General features: G+C 49.1%; 1 protein-coding gene across 1 annotated transcript in view; it reads right to left on the bottom strand.

Annotated features, from left to right (window-relative positions):
• Positions 1–12,598: 12,598 nt before the first annotated feature.
• KLHL15 (kelch like family member 15) overlaps positions 12,599–25,018 on the bottom strand; it is a 275,248-nt gene continuing 262,828 nt past the window's right edge. The window contains exon 3 of the mRNA XM_085622413.1: positions 12,599–16,146. Coding sequence (XP_085478539.1) covers positions 15,037–16,146 — 1,110 coding nt within the window. The 3' untranslated portion in view covers positions 12,599–15,036. The remainder of the gene's footprint in view (positions 16,147–25,018) is intronic.

The raw sequence follows: 25,018 nt of genomic DNA, 5'->3' as shown, positions 1-25,018 counted from the left end.
GAAACCAACAAATGAAATCAAACATTTGTAGTCTTTATCTCTTATGACCACATTACAAGATGGCGCTGACCAATTAAGCAATCCTTTCTAGCCGGTCGCGCAAATCTAAAAACGAAGCTAGGACGATGAGAAACTAATAGTGTGATAAAATAGTTGTAGTTTTTATCTTTTTGACTTCAATACATAATTCGCACTTCAGTTATAGAATTTTTCTTTCAAATACGACCACATTACAAGATGGCGCTGAAACAACTTTCTTTACGCAACAGACACGTGATCGGCCGCACTAACTCCTTTAAGATGGCCGCGGACCACAACGCGAATATATCGCGTCGAAGAACATTCGTGACGGGAACCCCTTCTAGATCCCGATCCTTAAGCCTGACAGTAAGTAACTAGCCTTATGGGGACAATTTCTAAAACAGCACACTTAAGCCTGGGTCTCCTGCATGTTTCGTAAACCTCTCCATGGACTTACGCCGTGTTATCTAAACGAGATCGTTTACTCTCCATAACTTGGAGAATAAATACAAAAATCCATATCTCCCAAATCGTTTGTTGTTAGGCTCTCTGGATTGAACTATTGGAATAACCTTAAGAGATGTGACTAGTAACGTAATTACGATCGTTAAAATCCCTATGCATAGCTCAATACCTGACCACCAAACACCTGGCGGTCCTTGTACTGATTGGTCTTTTCACAAAAAAAATTCTTTTCCCCTTTCTTTTTTTTCTATTATGTTTTCTCTCTTGTATTCTGCTATTACAGATATATATATATTATTTTGTGCAGAGGCTGGTTTACCTGTATTGTACAGTAACCTTTGAAAAAAATTGAAAAAAAGAGATGAAGTATACGGAAAACTGTTCTGAGCTAAATTCTAAGGTATAAACTTGACCTTATCTATCCATCTTAATCTCGCACCTTGTAATTGACTCCATACCTCACCAACTTTTACTAATCTTCTCTGGTGTAGTAATTCTCTCCCTGCATATGTTGCCACTTCATTCCACGTGTGATTTTCTATCAGAATTGTATGCAACTAATCCAACGTACTTACTATTACTAAGTCCAATACCCTCTAATCGATGAGGAGAACCAAACAATACTAACCTGCTCACAATATTCCGAAAAGGAATGCGTCACTTCGGCATCTATCTATGGATACGGGTTTCTAAACATCACATACTCAATCTTATTTTTTGAAATTTTCACAGGGTGTTTTCATATATAAAAAAACTTATTTTTCTTAATAAAACTCCTTTTTTTCTCAGGATTCATTTTTCTTGTTCTTTTTCCTTTCCTCGCGTACAGCCTTGAGAAAGCCCTGGCTAAAACTGTGCCAAAGGGGCGAAACACGTGTTGGCTGTTCATGTTCATCTTCGTTACGAATAAATAATACTTTGGATTTACCAAGTGATTGGATATTCCTTACTACAGAGAGAGGGAAATTGACTCGCTACTATAAGGATTTATGATTTTTTTAAGGCCATAGAGGTCCAGTGCCTTGAGTCTCTTCCCCTGAGAACACAACAACGATTTCACCAAATTGAGCAATACTATCCAGGACCTGGGATCCCTGGGCCTCAGAACTCTAAATCACTCATCAGAGCAACTCCTCCTACTGGTGAGGCCTGTCTTTTACCCAAGAAGAGTCCTTCTGCTTCTTTGGGCATTTTGTGAAAGAGTGTCTGGAGTTTCCACAATACGTACAAAGCTTCCCAGTTCTTCTCTCCCTCTTTCTTTGTCAAAGGCCCACGGACCGTGCCGATTTGCATAGGTTCCTCACTTGCCGAAGCTTCACTGGGTTTCACCATGTCTGATTTGACTATCGAAACGAGGAGGGAAATGCCTTACTTCTTTCCGACGTTCATTTTTTTTCTCATTCTGACGTTGGTCAATTTGTAAAACCAGATCTATTAATTTGGAAACATCTGTAGGTCTCTTAGGGATCTGAGCCAACCCATCCTTAATTTCATCCTTAATAATAATAATAATAAACCAGTTTATAAAGCGCCTGGTTACACTAGACTAGTGTGTCCCCGCGCTACGGTGCAGCCTAGCGGCCCTCTGACATAAAATGTAATTTACAGCCCCTCAAAGAAAAAGACCGCAGTGGTCAATCTGCAGTAAAGAGGTACGTTTTCAGCTCCTTACGGAAAGCTGCCTCCGACGCCTCCAACCGGCGCCCCCACGGGAGTTTGCTCCACTGCTGAGCCGCCAGAAAGCGAAAGGAGCGGTCACCCATCCTTACTCTCCCGATGAAAGGTATACTAATCTGTCCCATCCCGCTGGATCTTAACTGACGGGTGAGGATATATGGAGTTTAAAGATTGGATAGGTAGGTGGATCCCTTAAGTCCTCTGTAGAAGATTGCGGCTCTTTTTGCTTCAGGCCAGTTGGTTTCAACAATAAGTTTGTTAAATTTGCAAGATAAGCAATCAACTCATGGTTTCCCTGATTGAGGTCTGGGAGTTCATTATCTGTAGTTTGTGAAATGGTGCGATCAAAAATGTGCAAGAACTCAATTTTAAGTCTATCAAAATCATAAAGTATTGGATCGTTACCAAAGGCATAGACCAACCTGCGGCATCTCCACTCAGGTGAGATGAACCTGAAGGCTATCTTGGCTCGATCTTCCATGAAAATTATGGGTCTACACAAAAAATGCAGGGAGCACCGAGTAAGAAATTTGGGCCTTATGGGGATCTCCAAGGGATCTTTCTGGGGCTGCAAGAGGAATAGTGGGGGAAATGGCATGTTATCACCTGTGTAGTTAACTCTGCAGCTGATGGGGAAGGAGATAATTGTTGGGATTTTTGTACCTTAGATTGGTAATGGGGACCTCCCACCATCTCATCTACTGTCTGCCTAAGATAACTGGTCTCCTGACTGGATTTCCTCATCTCTTCGAGCCTTGTTTTCCTTCATAGTTTCACATAACTGTTTCTGTAAACCTTCAAGAACAGACGCCAAAGCCTTAACTTCTAACCCTTCTGCCATTCTGCCCAGATGGAAGTACTTTTGGTAAGGGCACTTCAATCTGTCAAGTACCACAAACCTGAAACTTGGCTTCCTAGGGAGCAGAAGAAATTTGCCCAAATCCCAAACTCCACTGTCAACAGACTAGTTATATCCACTAACAGTGAAGAGGGAGAAAGGGGTTTGGGGATGAGAAAACAGAGAGACTGCCACTGCTATGCTTTCTCCTCACAGGATTTTTTGTGAGGTTCTTCACAGGCGTCAGCAATTACAAGCACACTACTAACTCAAAACCTGAACCCTCCAGAGATTAACACTACATCACTCTCCCTCTATAATGTCCTGTACCTGTACTAAACAGTGGATTTACCACTCTCTGATGATATTAAATATAATGTTCCCAGTAGAAATCACTACTCCTCTCTACTGTCCTGTTCTTCGTTTTAGGTATCGTTGAGGAAGACTGGTGTTACTCTGCTGATGGTAAGTACACACACACATACATACATACATATAAATATATATATATAAATCAAAAAAGGGTGCTGGACCCTGCGGAAGGGGAGCCTAATGAGGCATTTAAACACCTGGATGTCAAAGTTCTATTTCACCAAACAGCATCTGAAGAAGGCTTGGCATCTGAAACGCGTCATGCTGGGTGTTAATAAATGGATTCCAGAACCTATGTGTTCCCCGTGTGTTCCTGAAGGAGGGACCCTTTGTTGATTTATTTAATTCGTGCAGGCCACATGCAAGTAGGAGGCACCCGTCACAAAAGGAGTTCAGCAGTGCGTGTGGTAATTTGTTGAACACACACACACACACACACATATATTTACTTGTAGACCTTGTATGCTGCCTTTTAGTTTTAAGTTTAAAAACGTTTTTATTGAGACAAAAACAAACCATGGGGGAGGGGGATAGGAGGGCAGGATACATGGAATACAGTCAAAGAAAAAGGGTGCAACTCCAGAGGGTTGGCAATAGGTAGCGCGGTGGGTCAGGGGAAAAAACACAGTAAATGAGAGCTAGAAATACAAGCTGTGGAATCCCCGCACGCGTATCCGACACCCCAAATCTAAGCAGTAAAACCCCCCCCCATCAACACCCCAGCAGAACACAATCCCCCCCCCTTCCCATCCCCCATCCTCCCAGTGACGAAACAACAACACTCCCCCCCCCCCCCCCCCCCCCGTCCTATGGTCCCGTATCAGAGTGATCCTAACCAGGAAGCCCCGCGCCCCCCCCCCTCCCCGGGGGGTCCCCGTCTCACATGTAAGCTAGTCCGCCGGGGTCACCGGCGGCGTCAGCCTAAGAAGCCTAAGATACCTCGGGCAGGTGAGCTCCCGGAATTCAGTGGACAGCAGCGCTAGAAAGGGTTGCCACAGCTCTTCAAATTGGTCTATTTCCCCCGCGACCGTCAGCGACAGCTTCTCCATCCCCAGCACATGCCAGAGCCTATGCAACCAACCGATGATGGAGGGGGCGGTGGTTGTGCGCCAGTGGATTAGAATGTTCTGAACCGCAGACCCCAGCGCGATTGCGATCTGCCTACCCCTGCGGGACTTCAGTGGATACATTAGGTCATTGGGGAGGCCCAACAGGACATACGCCGGGAGTCGCGGCAGCTCTATCTCAAAGTGCTTATCCACCTCGTCCAAGACTTCCCTCCAGTAGGCGGTCAGCACTGGGCAATCCCACAGAATGTGTGTAAGGGTACCTTCCTGCCCGCAGCTCCGCCAGCACCCCTTGTCAGTGTGTTTATGCATTTCATACAGCCTCTCCGGGGTGTAGTACCAGTATGTGGACACCTTAGTAAAGGTCTCCGTAAGGCCCGTGTGATATGCCGAGTGCCGCGCCCGATACGCAATCTTGTCCCATTCCTTGTGGCTAAGTGTCCTACCCAATTCCCTGTGCCAACGCTCCCTCCCCGGGTTGTAGTAGTGAAACGGCGGAGGTTGTAGGTATTTGTACAGATCGGTGATCAATTTAGCGTCGGAGGTTCGCGTAGCCAACCACCTCTCATACGGTGTAATTGGACGGGCGGCGGTGGCACGCACCTGGGGCTGGAGGGCCCAATGCCGGACTTGCATGTAGCGCAATCTGTCCAGCTCCGTCAGGCCAAACTCCTGGCGGAGCTGCTGAAAAGGAACCACTCCTTCCGGGCCATAGATCTGGAAGAGTGCCCTGCAGCCCGCTTGCACCCAGTGGGAGAAAACCCCCGGCTCCATCCCTGGGGAGAAGTCCGGGTTGCCCGCAATGGGCGTGAGCGGCGAAGGGATGGTGGTAAGGCCCCGGGCCTCACAGACCGCGTCCCACACACGCAGGGGGACCCGCGTAACAAAGGAAGCGTAAAGATTGGGGGGGCGGTGCGCGCGGCGCAGGAATGGAACCTCTTGTAAGGTGCGGCCCGCCACTGCTTGGTCTTGGAAGAGCCAATGTTTATCGGACTCCCACCTGCTCCACTCCACCAGATAGCGAAGCTGCGCCGCCTGAAAGTACTTACGGAGGTCCGGAATGCCGAGACCCCCCGCTTCCGGAGCAAGCGTGGAGAGGACCCTCTTCATGCGTGGCCTACGGCCCTGCCAGACAAAGCGGGAGATGTCAGCCTGCATTTGTCGTATCCAGCCCACCGGGGGTTGGAGCGGAAGGGCCCGAAAAAGATATAGTATCTGGGGCAACACCGTCATCTTGACCGCCGCGATTCGCCCCAGCCAGGACAGCAGGCCTTTGTTCCAACGGCCAAGCTCGTCCTTGATCTTCCTGCTGAGGGAGGCATAATTGGCCGTAACCATCTCCGGTAATGTGGGCGCCAGCAGAATCCCCAGATACAGCACCGTGGACGAGGACCACTGCATGGGAAAGAGCCGCTGAAGATCCCTCCTGGTGTCCGCAGCCAGGGACACGTCTAATGCCATCGACTTGCTCATATTCATTTTGAAGCCGGCCACCCCCGCAAAAGCGTCCAGCTCTCGGAGGCAAGCAGGCAGCGACCTCCTAGGGTCGTCCAAAGTCAGCAGGACATCATCCGCGTAGAGACTGACAGTGTGAACGTACTGGCCCATCCGGACCCCGACTGCATCCGGATTATTACGAATCCTCTGAGCAAACGGCTCCATGTAGAGGGCAAATAAGAGCGGCGAAAGAGGGCAGCCCTGCCGCGTGCCGCGCTCGATGGCAAAGCCACCAGAGCTACACCCATTGACCCGCACCGACGCTGAAGGATGCTTATAGCAGTTAAATACCATGGTGCGGAACTTATCGCCGATTCCCAGTTTCTTGAGGACCAGCTCAAGATACGGCCAGTGAACTCTGTCGAAGGCCTTCTCCGCATCAACAGACAGCAACATCCGCTCCCCCGAGATCCTTGAGGCCTTCTCCAGAACATGCGTCACCCTCTTGGTGTTGTCAACCGTCTGTCTGCCGGGCACAAAACCAGCCTGGTCCGCCTCCACCAGATCGGGGAGGTGTGGACTCAGCCTGGACGCGAGAATCCCCGTGTACAACTTGAGGTCGACATTTAAAAGCGAAATGGGTCGGTACGAGCCGCAGAGGGCCCGGTCCTTCCCAGGTTTCGGGATTACTGCGACCGTCGCCCTCAGGAGATCCGGAGGGATGGCTCCCGGTTCGGCGAAAGAGTTAAATAGCCGAGTAAGGACAGGGGCCACGGCCGTGCAAAAAGTCTTGTAAAAGAGCGACGTGTACCCGTCCGGGCCCGGGGCCTTTCCATGTTTCAGCCGCGCGATAGCAGAGATCACTTCCTCAACATGGATGTCCCGCTCCAGGTGGTCAGCCTGAGCCGGATCCAGTACCGGGAGGGTCACCGACTCCAAATAGCCGTCGGCATCCCGTGGCAAGGAGAGCTCCTCAGCATACAGCGCCTCGTAGAAGCCGCGGAAAGACTCCGCTACCTCCGCGTCCCCGGAGACAACCCCCCCGTCCGCGCCCACCAATTCTTTCACTACGCTGCGTTGTTGCGCGACCCGGAGCCGGTGTGCTAGGAGCTTGCCACATCTGTCCCCCCCGGTGTAGTAGGCATGCTTCAAACGTAGGGCGGCGTACTCCGCCCTGTCAAGATCCAGAGCCGACAAGAGCTTCCTCGCTGCCCTCAGCTGCCTCCACACCCTCGGCGCCCCCGTACGGCGGTGGACCTGCCCAAGCTCCCGGACTTGAGCCGTCAACTCTTCCCTCTTCAGTTGCCGCTCCTTATTCTCAGCTGCAGAGATAGAGATGAATTCCCCCCGAAGGACGGCCTTCAATGCTGCCCACTGTGTCGCCTGCGAGGTGTCAGTATTGCTATTGTGGGTGAGATAGTCCTGTATGACCTCCCCGATGCGTTGCACCACCGACTTTTTGTGTAGAAGTGTGTCCCGGAGGCGCCACACCCCCCGAGAGGGGGAGGCCGCCGGCCACTGGAAAACGCCGGTGACTGGGGAGTGGTCAGACAGGGTCAGGACCCCGATGTCCGCCGCCGTGGCAGCGGCACGCATCGGTCCACTCACCAGGAGGTAGTCCAGCCGTGAGTAGGTGCGGTGTGCGTGCGAGAAGTAAGAGTAGTCCCTATCCGTGGGGTGCATGGAGCGCCAGAGGTCGTGCAAACCCATTTCCGCAATCCGGGCCCTCCCAGCCTGGGACAGTTCCCCCGTCTGCGGGAAGCGCTGCGCCGATCTGTCCATCATAGAGTCAAAGACAATGTTGAGGTCTCCCCCCAAGATAACGTGGCGGTCGGGGGAAGCAGTGACATCCACCAGCGCGGAATCTAGGAAGCGCTCTTGGTGATCGTTTGGGCTATACACGGAGCCGACCGTAAATGCTATGCCTCCCAGGCGCATGCGATACGCAAGGAGCCTTCCCTTCTGTTCAGCACACTTATGCAACACCTCCCCCCGAAAGGAGCTCGCTAGGAGAATAGCTACCCCCGCCGTCTTGTTCGCTGCCGAGGAAAAGAACTGGGTAGGGAACCTAGCAGAGCGCATCCTGTGGCAATCTCGGGGCAATAAGTGTGTCTCCTGCAAAAGGCAAATGTCCGCCTGCGTCCCCTCCAGCAACGACAGGATCGCTCTGCGCTTCACCGGGTTGTTCAGACCCTGAACATTAAGGGTCACAACCTTTAGGCCCGGCATTCCTCGCGGGGGTCGGGAGCGCCATGCAATGGGTAGGGAATCAACGGGTGGGGCGCGCAAGGCCGCAGCGCAGGACAAGCCAGAACAAAGCGGGCATAGACAACATCGGACGGGACCTTCTCCACCCCAAAACAACCCCCCCCCCCCACCCAAAACACAACCCTGGCAACTAGCCACCCCCAAACTCAAACACCCCATAGTCTCAGTCAAGCCCCAAAACGGGCAAGTCCGTAGGAAAAAGCAAAGTGGACGTCCAGCCACTCACCTCCAACCGCTCCCCCCCAACCCCCCCGCCCCGGGCCAAGCAAGTAAAGAAGCTAAAGACATCTCCCCCCGGAGTGTGTATTAGGCCGTCAAGGCCACGCTAGAGGAGCCAGTCGAGTCCCCGGCCGCCGCCCTCAGGGCGTCTGCCATGTCCGCTCTGATGGTAGGGGAGTCCGGGCGCCCCACACTGGTCGCTGAGCGCCGCCTCGATGACCTCCGCCGGTTCCGTCTCTCCGAGGACCTCCGCGACGGCGTAGCTCCTTCTTCCTCCGCCGCCGTGAGCCCCAGAACCCCACAAATGTCTTGCAAGGAGCGTAGCTGGTGTAACACTCCGTTCCACCGAAAAATCAGGCGGAAGGGGTGACCCCAAGAGTACGGCGTCTCGTGCTCGCGCAGAAAGTCAGTGGCAATCCTAAAGGACCTGCGCTTTTGCAGAGTGATGGCAGAGAGGTCCTGGTAAAGCGCCACCGGCCGATCCCGGAAAGTCAGGGGCGGTTTCCTGCGGGCCTCCGCCATGATGCGCTCCTTTAGTGGAAAGTCGGGCAGGAAGGCCAGAATGTCCGGTGGAGGTGCCGATGACTGGCGCTGCCGGCCAACCCTATGCGCCCTGTCAATGCTGATGGGAAAGTCCGCAGCTTCCCCCAGGATCTCTCGAAACAGGGCCCGCAGGTAGCCCCCCAGATCGGTCCCCTCGTCTGCAGTCGGCACACCACGCACTCGAATGTTGTTCCTCCGAGATCTGTTCTCAAGATCCTCAGAGTGGGCCTGGAGCTCCACACACTGTTCCCGGAGGCGAAGAACGTCCTGCTGGAGGTGGACTATCTCCTCCGATCGCTGTTGGCCCTCCGTCTCCACCGCTTCCACACGCTCACCAAGGCCCTCCACCTCCCTGCGCACTTCTCGGACCTCGCTGGCCACCTCCCGCTTCAGTGTCTGGAAGTCCTCCCTGAGGGAGCTAAACAGTTCCTCCATAAAGGCCCTCGTGACGGGTGGCTCCCCTCCAGTCACATCCGTCGGAGCCCGGGAGGGCCCCGGTGAGGGCTGCGTCCTGTCCCGCAAGTGCTGGGCCCTGCCAAGCATGTCCGGCAGGGTACGGTCCCCTTTCTTCGGGCCTCCTTTTCCAGACATCGCTAGCTCCGCAGTCGGGCACCGATCCAGGCGCCCCAGGGATGCTCAGCCGCCGGCCAGCACTCGACCTGGGTATCCCCCACGAGTGAAGTCGCTGCGTCACAGGTGACAAAATGGCGGCCCAGTCCGGTCACCGTCAGCCGCAAGAGCTAGTGTGAGACAACCAAGGGGGCCGCAGCGGAGGGGTCCCAACAGCACATCCCTCCGGTAGTCAGCCCAGCAGTAGCGGGGGTCGCCTGCATCCCGCAGCCAGGACTCCAGCGAAGGCTGCCACCACTGCTCCTTCGGGGACAAAATGGCGGCCGGGCGGAGCAGGCCAAAACGACCAGGCCCGGCGACACCACCGGGGCCCCCGAGGCACCCCGCAGTAAAATAAGTTCCACCACCGGCCACCGTTTGTCACGCACAGGGGCCCAGATGGTCCAACCCCATCAGAGAGTCCGCTGTACCTCGGCTAGGGGTCAGGGCCTCCGCAGTGCGAGGTGTCGCCGTCACCAATCCGAGTGCCGGGGCACCCGTCCCAAGCCTTCCACACCGTCGGGCCCCTATCCGCAAGGCTCCTTCAGTCACCGTCGACCGGCGGGCCAGATCCCCTCCAGATCGCAACTTTCAGCACCAGGCCCAGCCGAGGCGCCCGGACAGCTCTCCAATGCGCTCCGCCCCTCGGGCTCGCCGTCGTCGTGCCTTGATCTCGGTCGAACTTTTGGGGGGGTTCCCCCGGGGCGATCCGGACCAAAACAGCACCGATGTGTGCCCCTGATGTTCCGCCACGCTCCTCTCCCGCGCTGAGCCTCAGCGGGGGGAGAAAAGCATAAGAAAAAGGCTCTAGCTTGGCCGGGTCGGAGGAGCTACGGGAGGAAGCGTCCGCTCACCCCGCCATCTTGGCCACGCCCCTTGCCTTTTAGTTTTGAGTAGAATACTGTACAGTTGACTCTTCACCACAGAATTGCCTTGTATAATATTTGCTCTTTGTAATGTCTTTAAATAAGAATTGAGCTGGTAGTCATTGAATAATTCCACAAGTGTAATCACTTTAAAACCAAAGCTACAAGATGAAATCTACTTTAGCTTAATACAAAGTGATTACTTCAATAGAATATCTCTGAGAATTCTTCTAAGTGAATCTCGAAGTCTGACTGGGAAACAATTCACTTACCTGAAAAGGTCTTTGAAAGTGCCACCCCATCAGCTAGTGAATGCCTTTCTCTAAAAGCGGTGCAACGAGGTACTGGTTCACCATACCTGAAGAACTAGGAAAATTCACTGAGAAATAGAAGAAAGGTCTTCCGAAAAATATAGCAGACTGAACTGCTAACCACGTCTCGCTGGAATCGCTGAATTACGCCATAAATTCTGGTCAGAAATTGCTGCGTCAAGCTGAGACACTGCTTCTTCCTCAGCTGTTACAGTTGAAGTGCAGCTCACTTCAGTTCAGGCCAAAAAAGAGAAAACACTAGCGCGCCAACCTTCAGGTCCTCGCTCTGCAAACCGCCATCTTGGAATTCCGCCACCCAACACACACAAGACGGTCTGCATTACCTCTGAGAGAACCCCTGCAGGATAGCGAAATACTGCCTGGGAGGTGAGTGAGTGGAAATCTTCTAAGTCTTGAGCCATAACTGGAACAATTCTGCTTTAACCTAGACCTGGGCGGAGCAATCCTGACATCCGCAGAACCAGAGCAGGTGGAATAGCCTTCTCCTATGTTGCAGCAAAGACCTCGAACAAGCTCCCAGTCAACATCAGATGCTCCCCCACTCTGCAAACCTTCAGGAAGAGCCTCAAGACCTGGCTCTTCGACTGATCAGGAGCTGCAAGCCCCCCCCCCCCCCCCCCCCAGCACCTTGAGACCCTTACAGGTGAGTAGCGCGCTTTATAAACCCCTGATTGATTGATTGACATCCCAACGCTAGGCACCTGAGACAGACCAAGTGGGGAGTCACAGACATATCTACCTGTGACAATCCCTGCAAGGGTTAAACCCAGAAGATTTAGCGGGGGATATATCGCTAGCACACTTGGGAGCATACAGCATAGAAACAGGGTAAAAAAAAAAAAAGATAAAAAGTTAAGGAGGTAGCTTTCCGAATACGCACTGTTGGCGTAGAAAGAAAGGAACTTATGTCAGCACATGGGATGGCACTTATATGGGCACCAACGTGGACGACGCAGGCATGGAGCCGAACACCACCACCTTCCGGTGAGCAGTGGTCCTGCTCAAGATTTTCCAAATCCACTCTGGTGCCTGGGGAATATTCTAAGGCGATGACTCTGCACTTGGAAGTCTCTATCAGAAAGTGTAGATCAACTTTGTGACTTTGTACTGTGATTTTGGTACATGTGATGTTAGTTTACAATTTGCAGACTGTCAAGCGTTAAATGTCTAGCTTTCTATGTTTCATGCAATTGAATGGCTCGCTCAATGTTGCCTTTGGGAAACAATTTACGCATATAGCATTTTGAGGTTAAGAGCTGCTGCCCAGTCAGACCCGTGGTCAAGCTGGTCCTAGCTTGCGTCAGTTGGGCTCCTTGAGAGAGTGGCAGGCTGTTTAGAGAAGAGGCGGTAGGTTGGACCAGTAGTGTCACTATTCGGGTCATAAGGTTGGTTTTATGAACAACCCTGAGGCTTGACATGCACCAATAATATCGGAACTTCTATTCATCGTCAAGATCCTAAATATTAAAGTGAACATAAGACTCTTTGTTTACTTAAGCCACACCAACATTCTATTGACTTTTGGTTTCTCACCTTTGCAAGAAGCGGCAACCATTCTGTTGACCATCAGAGAAGAACTGCTCAAAACTAAATTCTGCAAGATGTAACTACAATTGCGGTTTTATAGATTACATCCTGCCTGTCTGAACAGGTCGAACTATCATCACACTGATCAACTGCAACCATTATCACCATAACGGCCCCCCAAAGACAGAAGATGTGGTGGGCTCTGTTAATGGCACTGTAACACAACATTCACAGTCTGCCAGTGGTATTGCCTTATAGAGCTTTGGAGGCTATCTGGGGTTGTCCCTCCATAAAATTCAACAATTTGTATCACAGATCAGAGTCTGTGTTTCACAAATACAGAGAACTTTGGAAATCTTCATATGTAAACATATCTATTTATTAGTTCAATTTCAAAGAGGTTTCCAGTTATTTAGTATTTTTTAATAAATACCAGGATGACGCAGCACCTAAAACAATGCAAAAGGCTGACAAAGGGAGATCATAACAAAATGAAATTGTGTAAAAGATAAATAAAATATGTATGCCGTAATGGTCACTTGGCTCACACCAAGGATGATGTTGGCTTTTTAGGTTTAGAAGTTTGCTGTAAAAAATACACACAAAAGCAGGACAATTGCAATGATAAGGCAGAGAATAGGCCTGCTGCATGATGCAGCAGATTACCCCCAAATACAAAAAACATACATTGGGATTTCAAGGGATTCCGATACTTTTAGTTCCTGCTCTTCGTTTACAACTAGTTGGTAATATCTATATTTGTAGTTAGTACAAGAAGACGTTTCTTCTAAAGATATCACCAAGAATTTTATTTAGCAATCTAGTGCCTCAATTTGCCCATTCCTTTACCATGTCTGATTGTGTAACTGGTAGTTCCCACCCACTTCCCACATGTTTCTTTTCTACTATGTACTGCTAAGCATAGCCTGCCCTCCAAGGATGTGGTTTGGTGGTCGTGTTGAGGAAATAAAGCCTGAACTAAGAGAACGAGTGTAATCATGACAGTAATCTGCTGACATACCTCCGACAGCTTCTTTATAAATACCACGATGTGCATATCACCTTTGCCAAAAGCAAAATCTTTACTAGGTTATGCCTCTAAGGATTGTAACAAAAAAAGTATGGGGAGTGGCCCATGCTCCAACATATCTCTTAGAGGTACATGCCATGATCAACAGAAAGTCACTACTGGAACCAGATTTCTACAAATTGTGTAACACTAGACATTCCACCGGGTGAGGGAACCTTTTGAAGGCCTGTTACCTACCACAAAGAAGTTCACCTTGCATGATGAATCGATGTCTGAGGTTACAAAATACCTAATTCTATTTAAATAAAAACAAGAACTCTAAAACGTGTCATTTGCATAGGGTTTCTTCCACTGTAGAGTCATGAGGCCTCAACTGCAAAGCAGTCTTACTTATTCCTTAGCTAATATTGTTTTAGAACTTTTTGTAACTATCCACGCATTTATGGACCACTGAAAGTACCACCTTGTCTTTCCAGAAAACCATGTATTTAAGGTGACTGATGGCTAGGCCTGAAGGCAACACAACTCCATTGGAGTGTGCAGATAAATTAAGCTAACAACCCCCCTGTTCTACAACCATAGAAAGGATCAGAAAATTCTTCAACATTATTGAGGATTTGAAAATCAATAATGGTGGAGCGAGAACCTGGGCAATTCTTTTTTTTTTATACTGCTTGACCCAATTACCAAAGTAATTCGTATCAAGAAGGCTAGGCAGGGGAGAACAAAGGAACCTGTTAAACTTGTCCAGTAAGAGACTTGTTCCCATTACCTGTACGTAGATGGCACAAACCCAGTGGGTACTCACAGATAAAATTATAACTTTTGACTATGTTGTTACTGATCCTACCTGCAGCAGCAGACATTCTAAACTACTTGGGAAGAAAAGAAAACAGAGAACTTTTGCGTACTGCAAAACTGAAGTCAATAACATGCAAAACGAAGTTCTCCAAACCTGCTGCAATAACCAATCCCTGATATTGCTGCAAAATGGGGAACGAGGCCCAGATTTAAATAAAATACCATGTATAATAATTGTCACTATCTGTAAAGCTTCCAAACCTGAACAACAATTGCGCTTCACGTGACTTTCTTTTGTAGAGATGAAATGGCAGCACACAATCAGCAATGTAATGGTGTACAGAAAAACTGGTCAGCTATACTTTTCAGATTGTCTGTAGCATTTTCCTTAATGGCATCAACTCCAAAACAAAAACTTCAAGGAATGTAAAGACATGCAGTCAGAAGGCTGACAGAAAAAAATCTTCATAGCGAAACAGGAAGTCAGTCAACAGGTAAATGCTAATGTACCTTAAAACACGGTGGAATTTGTTGGAATTGGCACAAGAGTTCTTAATCATAAGCACAGAAAAACATTTAGATTAAATGTCAGTTTTCACAACCAAAACTTCCGAACAGCCGGCTATGACAATTAAAAAGTGGAAAGCTCTTCTAACAACCCCTGCCTCTGATATTTAGCATCCATGGTGCCAAGAACTGTTTCAGGTGAACTGCTTGTCACATTTATGCTATGATGGTTCATAACTTAAACAGAATTAAAATAAAAGTTGAGCATACATTCTACAGAAACAAACTATCTCGATCCATCCATATGTGTAAAATAACATTTGCAACATGAGCCACCTAATGTCCAACTCTCATTGAGAAGCACCTTCGAATTCAGTAGCGAATAAAACCATTACAAACTCCAGACGTACAAGACAACTTTGTTTTTCATTGCTTTTAAAAAAAAGTTAGTGTGTTATTAACTACAACGTCTAACATGCTCTAACACATATTCAGGAAAATGAAGACTGCACACTTGTAAACCATCCAGCTTGCAAGGCATTCGAGGATATTCATCTTCCTTCCATTTGTTCTCTTCAGGGTCAAAAGAGAGGATTGAGTCGCTGTAATGACCATTATAACAAAGGCCACCTAGCACCATAATCTGCTTGTCCAAAACAGCAACGCCATGACCACTTCTACCAATGGGCATAGATGCTAGAATAGTCCACTGGTCTGCGTCTGGATCATAAACCTCTGTTGAAGGGCATCCCTGGGACTCAAAGGAAGCCCTCAAAATCACACAGACACCTCCAAAGACATAAAGCTTCCCATTGTAAGAAAGCATTTTATGAAAACACCTTGCATAATTCATTTTGCATCTGTTTTCCCAACAGTTTGTAAGAACTTGTGTTCTCCTAGTTCGCTGTTCCACTGTTCCTTCCTTGCTGGGGTCAAAGAGACACACCTGCTTGGAAGTAGAAGACGACGTTATTCCACCTGTTATAAATAATTTATTACCAAGCACTGTTCCTTCATGACCATACTTGTTGACTGGGTAAGGGTCCACAAATTCCCACTTGTTCTCGGTGATGTCATAGCGCTCTGTTGAGTAAAACGTCTCATCCCGTGTTCTCCCTGCTACAGCATAGATGTATTTCCCAATGACCCCAACAGCAAACTCGGAGCGGGGGACGGACATATCCGACATGCGCAACCAACTGTTTTGACGAGGATCATAACGAAATACTTTGGAGGACGCATGAAACTCGCCATCTGGCCCCAATTCTTCCCCACCTAACAGAAACACAAAGTTATTGACAATAGCAAGGCAGTCTGGCCTAAGGGGCACATTTGGACCTTCCAGCTCCCACCAGACCTTTGGTTTATGTAGGAGAAGAATTTTGCTGTTCACCATGCTGTGTCCTATCATTCCTCGGAAAACTGCAGTTTGAGGTTTGGCTGAACGGATACGGTTTGCTTTCATTTCCATTAAAGGCTGTTGGTGAATGCTATGAAAGTAGTTCATGGCTTGTTCCACTTCATGTCGCAGCTGCCGAGAATAACGATAAAATTCGGAGGTTTTTACCTAGAGACACGATGGGGGAGGGGAGGGGAGAAAACAAAAGTTAATTATTGCTTCTTAAACGACTAGAGCTGAGAAAAAATTAAAATGAGTCAGTGACGCACTATTTACAAATTAATAGAAATTCTAATTAAGGGGCTAGTGGATGGCTACGGCTTAGGAAATCACAACAGTTTTGTAATGATAGACTCCATATAGTAATTGATAATCACAAGAAAAAGTAATCGTACACAGAACTAAAGTACAATGGTTTAGGACTGCAAACAAACTGATGTAGGCACCTGGACACCTCTCTTGCCATTTGCCTGTGGTCTCCAGTTCCTGCTTGTTCCAGACTGATCTAGTGACACCACAGCTGCCAGGGCTTTCCCGACAGGGTTTTCCCACTCATCTTTCTTCCTGCCAACAGGAGCTCCGCCCACCCCAGGACCTACTTAATGCAGGGCGTAGCGTGACCTTATCAGTAGGCACCTGGACATCTAGCTTGCCACTTGCTTGTGGTCTCCAGTTCCTGCTAGTTCCAGACTGATCCAGAGATACCGCAGCTGCCGGGTTTTCCCACTGGGGTTTTCTTACTCACTGTTCTTCCTGCCAACAGAAGCCCCACCCTCCCCAGGACCTAATTAATGCAGGCCGCAGCACAACCACATTGGTAGGCATCTGGACACCTAGCTTGCCTCTTGCCTGTGGCCTACAGTTCCTCCAATGACACTGCCGGGTTTTCCCACTGGGGTTTTCCAAACTGGACTTTCCCGCTCACCGCCCTTCCTGCCAACAGAAGTCCCGCCCACCTCAGGACCTACTTAATGCAGGCCACAGGGCGTCCGCATAGCAGGTGTGCCAAAGATGAGCCTGCCTGTGCCCATCCGCACCCAGCACCACAACCCCTGGCCCTTCCGTTGCCCGAAGACACACCATCGCTGAACTCTACACCCTCGATCCTAGACACTGCAACAAACACTGCCACTGCAGCGACCCACGCTCCACGGCCTTTCACCTGCACCCACTGCCACTTCACCTACCACTGCACACACACCAGCCCACCAACCAGCCCCACCCAGAACACACCACAGACACCACCTGAACAAAAACCAACTTGCATGCGCCTTTCTCAACACACAAGCACTATGCAAGAATTCCACTGAATTATGGGACCTCATCGCCACCCCCGCACCTGACATGCCTCAGTGTGGCATGTCAACTCCACATTCGCCCCAGACATCGCCACAGCGATCCCCAATGGATATAAAATCACTCACCAAGACCACACCAACAAGCCGGGCGTAGGAACAGCCATTATACACAAAGAGACAATACAGTGTACCCCCCCCCCCCCATGGAACATCTCAATTTTGAGCTTTGCACAGACGACAAGACAACCATCAGAGGCACCCTGTGCAAAGTGACCTAAAGTAAATAAAAACAAAGCACTATAGCGCTGCCAGCATTGACCACTTCATAGCGCTTTGTTTTTATTAACTAAAAAGACATGTTGCCCAGCAGTCTGTGCTGCTGTACAAGTCAGCACAGAGGGGTGGAAAGCAACCCCCACTTCTGAGGAGAGGATGTGGGCATAACGGACAGAGTTGCCAACTGGGAAACCGGGTTCTAGTCGCAGAGTCAGCTCAACATCCTGTGATTCTGGGCAAATCACTTAATTTCCTGTGCCTAAAAACAAAAAATGAATGTGTCCTTGTGTAATGCAACTGGCGCTCAAGTAAAGCTCTCCAATACCATCAGGTAAAGTTAGAGTTATATAAAGCTACATATATAAAAAAAAAAAGAAAAAAGCAATAAGACGGAGAAGGCTGGGAAATAAAGGAGGGTTGAGTGGGTTGAAGAGAACGTCGGAATGGGGGTGCTGAAAAGTAAATGAAAAAAAATAAAAGAGTACCTGAAGGAGCCTATGGCCAGTGGAAGGACAGTGGCAAAAGGAAGGGAGGAGAAGACACCAACCAATTGGAAGAAAGCAACAGTGATGTGGGAGCCAATCAATGGTAAGTAATGGAAAGTAATGTCGTGCTCCAAGTCACTTTTAATATTTTTTCTTCATAAGAGATTTCGCAAGCACAGCGCAAGAGCTGCGCTGGCGAAACCTAACTGACAGGAGGAATTTGAAAACTGACCAATTACACATTACAGCTTTTTTCATTTGCTAAATGTCTGCGAAAGCTCCACTTAAGTGTCAACACAAATCTACATAAACAATATCTTACCTGTATTTAAGTACAATGCTTCTTTCCCCCTCTCTCCTTCAACAAACAAGATGTGAAGGGGTCTGATGTTATCTGTTCTAGAAAAGGGCCCAGAATGCAAGCAGAAGAGGACCATGAGTTGCCTTCAGATTAGTGTTGTGATAAGACAATGAATCCTTGCAAAGTAAAGCACAAAAGAGCAACACAAGAGCCAATGGCATGAAACCACAAACTTAAAGCAGGCATGGTCAACTATCACCTAGGAGCAGGGGCGGCTCCTCCGCTATGGCGCAGGGGCGGCTCCTCCGCTATGGCGGAGGAGCATCCTCCCACTGATTTCTCAAAGAGCGAGAAGCAAAAACAAAGTGGTAATAACTTTTAGATATTACCATTTTATGTTTCCTTTGCCGTTCTGCTCTGCTTACGGAGCAGAGCAGGGGAGGAGTGGTTTGCCCACTCCTAAGTGTGCAATGACTGTTTGGTCGGACATCTCGGGCCTCCCAAAGCATTCATGCGCACTTCACTCTTCTCCATGCGGCTGCATTGCAGCCTGCTTGGAGAACATGCCCACCTCTCCAACCCCTGGCTGAGCGCTGTTTGACAGCGCTCATACCAATCACAATGCTGCATTACAGCGTTGTGATCAGCTTGGGGGAGAGAGCCTGGCTGCCTGCTTCTTGTTCTTGTCCCGTCGGAGACAATAGAGCATGGAGCAGAAAAGACGTGGGACCCGGCCTCGAGGTAAGCTCTTTTTTAAAAAATTTTTTATTATGACACTACCCCCCCACCGCGCGCGATCCCACCCCACCCACGATACATGCCGGCCGCAACTGCCTAGGAGCATCACTGCAACTATCTGATCTTTAGAAAAAGGCAGAAACCCGAGATATTAACTTATATAAACTGGATCCTAGCAGAGCACCAAAAACAGCAGGATGACTGGAATCTTGCTGTAGGGAAATCAAGGGGAAAAATCGTTTCTTCCTATTATGCATAGTTAAATATCTCTATGTCACAGTAATAATAGCTTTACTGCTTCTGGAGATTGCCTAGTATCAGAATTATCAATAAGTTGTTCAAAGTATTAAGACAATTTAAACTCCATAATTAAATGTAACTATCAAATCAAAACAGGGGGCGTGGCCAGGCAACATGGCTGACAGGATGTGAGACCCTTGAGCTCCAGGCCAGTCTCTCAACATAATCCTTTCAAATCGTGTGTTATCCTATTCAAATTGCAAAATGATGCCATCCCAGAGACGCTGATGGAGTATGGTGCCCAAATCCTGTCGATTTTCGGGAGGTGCTCGTTTCTGAAGGTCCTCAGCCGAGTAACGGAGCGAACCGCACTGGCGGCCCGGCTGAGGCCTGCACCGCGCGGCGAGGAATAGAGCAGCAGCCTACAGTAGTGAGAAATACCCAATGCCTGACCTGAACTGTGGCTCTGCACGCCGGCAGGAGGTCTGAAGGCCACTACGTTTGCCCTGGGGACAAGGTAGGTACCAGCTAAAGAGGTGGGGGTGGGGGGCAGCAGGGGCAGAGCTGCTTTCTGGAAGCTGCTCAGGACACTGGGGTTGAATGTGGGTCTTTGCACCCCACCCCACCTGCAGTGAGCCACAACCAGCACCTGACCAGGTGGAGGCCCCCGGCATGGGAGTGGCTGCTATCCCTCGGGTGCCCATGGAGCCGTCTGCGTAAGTCACAGAGCGGACTGAGGGAGAACTGGGCTGCAGCTGCTATGGGGATCCGCCTGCAGCGGTCGGAGGAGTGGCCGCTTGGGGCACATCACCACCGCACAATGTTAGCTGTGAGCAGGCGATCATTGGGGGGCCCAAGACACAGCCAGCGGCACCCCCTCACCGATTGAAATATGTGCCGGGTGGGCTGGTGGCACACAACGACTAAGAGTGCATTGCTTGACAGTGGTGGACCATGGAACTCTCACTGCCTTCTTCTTTTGGGCCTGCTTGGGTGGAGCTGGTGTGGCAGCCTAACTGGGCGCTCTAGTGGTGATTTGGTTAGCGACGAGAGCCAGTCTACCTCATATTACCACCAGCGCTGCTCAGCGGAATGCGCTGGATTGTTGCTCTCCTCCCAGCAGAAATCGCGGGGTAGGCTGGACCTGTTGCCATTTTGTAGGAGACGTGGTGGGAACACTGGGGCACCATTGAGGTGACCTGATGTGGCATTGGGGCACCCCACTGGACAGTGACTAGGAGACTGCACTTCACAGCAACTCCTGCCTGGTCATCGCTGACAGGGCCCCAGCTGTGCCAACTGCTTGGAGTCTAGTGATGGCACCTGTGTTCCCAAACATTTACCCCCTCCTCTGGCAGTCTGGGGGTCCGCTGCCCAGGTGGATAAACCCTGACTGCCCCTGTGACCTGGAGTGGCCGCATTGAATGTAGACCCTGCCGGCGCTTCCTGACAAACCGGCCAGGGGTTTCTAGATGCAGGTGCGTACCGCTGCTTTTTCCTGGAGCGGAGGACGCTTCTGGGCACTGTCCAGTTCTAAGCACTATGCGTGTTCCCAAGTCTACTGGGTGCCCCATACTGTGAGCACACACCAGGGCACCTGGGGCGTGCACTGTGCCGCTTTAACCCCCAATGGGCCCAAATCGGTTCAGGGAGCACCCCCGGTGAGACAGTACGGGTGGATGAGGAATTGGTCAACTCTAACAGGGGCACAGGATTGGCCAATTTTGATTGCCCTGGTGACTGTACGTGAGCAGCTGCCCAGAGCTGGTGGATCCATTGGAGTGATGGCTGCTGCTTAGAGCTCCTGGCGGTTTCGGTGGTGAGAGGTGCTGGCGTTTCAAGTGGACTGGAGATGGGAGGCCTCTCCCCTAGGTGCATCGTAGGTAAAGACAAGTCAACCCATTCCAATCCTGCAAACACTATAACTCAATATACCACACCACAACACCCCACCCAAAGAATAACGCTGCAAACAGGACCAAGTGATGTGGGGTATGCACCGGAGGAGGATCCTGAGCCCTCCCAGATGGACCCATTAGCTATGACCCAAGGCTCTAGAACTGAACTGGAACACAATAGTGAGACTGTGTTGACTGACGCTGATCTGCTGCGGGAAGACCTACGGAACGTCGCGGACAACGTCACAACAGCGGAGGGTAACAGTGCAGACCTGTAGGGTGAGGTGGTTGCCCTTAAACGTCAAATGCCCAGATGACTATGAAGGAGCTGGAAAGGCGAGTGTAGGATGCGGGACGCTCCCAGTGCATAAACTTCAGTGTCTGGGGTTTTTCGGAGGGGGTCCTTCATCGAAAATTTCCTTGAGCACTGAACTTAATATGCCAGGCCTCCCTGAATACATCATGGAGGAGAGGGCCCACAGGGCACTGGTGCCGACACCACTGCGAACTTCCCCGAGAGACATAATTGACAAAATCCTTAACTATCACAATAGGGAGAGCATCCTTTTTGTGGCCAGTGAGTGGCCGGCCCCACTATTTGCTAACAGCAAGTACACCATTTATCCGGGCAACACTAAACAGGTGCAAACGGCATATGTGGAGCTCTGCAGTGGGACCTGAAGTTCCAGTGGGCACAGCATCAGGGGATTCTGTTCGGCATTGTCCAGATATCGGAGAGAACTGCACAAGACCTTCAATGAGGGCTGTCGCACTGCGATTGGGTCAGAGGCAGACACCTCTCCCTTTCCCAACTAGATTTCACAGTAGTGACACATGCGTCACATTTGGGACAAGGCAGCCATCTGGGAGAGTTGGTGATCGGACGGCTCTGCTCTCCAGCGGAATCGGGACTCGACAGAAACCTGTTGGAGCTCTGAGCGATCCGACTGGCACTGGAATCTCTTCTACCCTCAACCAAAGGAAGGCTAGTTCAAGTGTTCACAGACAACACCACTGTCATGTGGTACTGCAACAAACAGGGCGGAGTGGGGTCGTGGTCTCTTTGTCAAGAGGCCGTGCGTCACTGGACATGGCTGGAACAACAGGGCATATACCTGGTAGTTCACCACCTGGCAGGTTCCATGAACCCCAGGGCGGACAAACTCAGCTATCGATTCCTATTGATCATGAATGGCAACTCTATTTGGAGGTGGCGCAAGGTCTCTTTGAAAGTGGGGAGAGCCTTGGTTAGATAGGTTTGCCTCTGCAGAGAACGCAAATGTCATCAATTTTGCGCGCTTGAGTTTCTAAGGTGGCTCTCATTCGGAGACCCTCCTTGTCTCGAATGGAGCTCAGGCCTTCTGCATGCCTTCCTGCCCATACCACTCCTGCTCGAAGTTCTCAAGAAGATCAAGAACGACCGTGCCCAAGTCATTATTGTACCTTAAGGGAACAGTGGTTCTGCCACCTGTTTGCTTAAACGAAGCATAGGATATTCCAATCAATTCTATCTCTCTCTTAAGATGAGACCAACATTCAATGTTAACTTAATTTCAAGCCAAAGAAAAGATTCATATATTCTATTTTCACAATATGAATTTATAGTAAAGTATTTGAAGATTGTGTAATCAATTTAAACACATAAGTACACATACACACACACACACAGATAAACCATATATAATAGCAATTAAATTAGTGACGTGAAGTGAACACAAAAAGTTACATATATATTTTCATATCACAAAACATTATATACATGACACAACCATATTTTGCAAAAACACAATCGACCCAGTGCGTTTTCTCCTACTATTTTACAAATTATTCTGGGCTATCATGTACACTTGATATTAAAGCGTCGACGTTTCGACCCCTGGGTTTAATGGCGATATTCTACTCGTCTGTATGGGGTCTTCTTCAGGACTATATAATAGATCTGTGTGTGGCCTACTTAGATAAAATCAAATAATTGCACTTTAGTATATGGTAAGGTTTGGACAAAAAAATCAATCAAAAAGTGGAGAGACCACAAGTCTCTGCTCACCTTAAATGGTTCCACCCTAATATATAATCAGCACCGCAGCTTGTGCTCAAAGCGAGGACGGGAGACCTGATGGTGACGTATGCCTTCAGGTCACTCTGTAAGATTTAATCTTGATTAAGGCTTTCCTGTATTAAACAATGGGATATTGGCTGTTAGTAATTCAATAGTCCGTTAATTCCAAAGGCAAATACAGCGATTAACAAAGTTTGGGGAGTAGAGAATAAACACTAACCTCTGGCGTGTAGCGCATGAAACATGGATACATTTCCTTAAACTTCCATTAGTTGCCTGTTGGGGCCAGGCGCCTCCAAAACCAACTTGGACGATAGTATCATAGGCAGATTAATTACCTGTAGATACTTCTATAAGCGAAAAGTAAAAAGAGGTTAAGACCCCTGTTAGAGTTCCATATCCAGATATTGAAGTCAAAACTCCATTTCAGATTATCACGCTGTCTGTGACAGCGTCTTACCCTGGGCTTTATAACCTGCAAAATGAAAAATCAGGAAGCTCTCTTCTCGCACGGTCGGTTCCCTTAAATCAGAGCTTTCCAAAGTATGTGTCGCGACACGTTACTGTGTCGCCTGACCTTCGTGGGTGTGTCGCGCAACAGGAGCCTTGGCCCTCGCAGTGAGGGCTTGAAGGCAGGGGCGCAACCGAATTGAGCTCAAAGAGCTGTCTGTGTGTGCGCGCGCCCAGGCTGAGACAGCTTCCCACACACACAGACAGCTTTGAGATTATCGCAGCCGCACCCGGGTACTTCACAGGTCTTTACAAGACCATTAACGAGGCTTTGTTTTTTTTTTTCACCCCTCCATCTCCACATGGCGAAAGGGACAAATCCTTTGTTTGTCACCGGTAACCTTTGCCGACTGTCCTGCTGCGTGGATATTTCCTTTTCTATGCAGTGCAGGAGAAAAGAAGTTTGTTTATTCCTGTCACCTTTCCCGACCCCTGCAGCAGTTTATCACACCAGGCTGTGACACAGTTTGACTAATAAAGTAGGTAGGAGAATTTGTCACTATTTGTTTTTCGATTTAAAATGTGCACAGGACCAGCAGGACACATACTTTGTGCGTGCTTCATTTAAACAATTTTTTTATCATTATCATGACCGATGCAGGATAAAATAAGACAACACAACATGCCCAGATAACGCTGGTGATTAATGATCCTGCTGGAGGGCAATCGTTTGTCTGTCCGTAGTTTTTAAATGCAGATCAACTGTATTTTATGTGGAAGCTCAGTGGGTTACTGCCTTTGTCACAGAGATCCTTGTGCTACTTGCAGTTCAGAAGTTACAATCCTAACATAGGACAGTGACCAATGAACTGTCACCAAAGAGCTGCATACAAACATGAATGGTGTAGTTAGAACTTCGCTTATTTTTGTTTTGTGATATAGTTAGAACTTCCTCAGTCTTTCATTATTCTAATGTTGCTGAAATGAGTATGTTTGGGCAGATATACATTTTTATCAGTAAAGCTGACCCCCATGTAATACTCTTTAAATCCTAAAGTTGTTTCCCCACACCAAACCCTCTTAAAATATATTGCCCACCAGTATGTATGACGTGATTCATACACCTTGTAATCCTCATTGGCTTATGTGACATTCCCTGTAGACTGATTTACATACTTGTATGACTCATTGTCTCTGTATAATGTGTGCGTGGTGTAAAGTACTGACACACACTACACTGACATGAGTAGCGCTGTACAACAAATGAAATGCATATGAGAGAGGGGCTACGTAAA

The sequence above is a fragment of the Triturus cristatus genome, chromosome 8 (assembly GCF_964204655.1).
Source record: "Triturus cristatus chromosome 8, aTriCri1.1, whole genome shotgun sequence".
NCBI classification, from domain to species: Eukaryota; Metazoa; Chordata; class Amphibia; order Caudata; family Salamandridae; genus Triturus; species Triturus cristatus.
The sequence above is the reverse complement of the archived record's forward strand: the minus strand, read 5'-3'. Positions and strand labels throughout refer to the sequence as shown.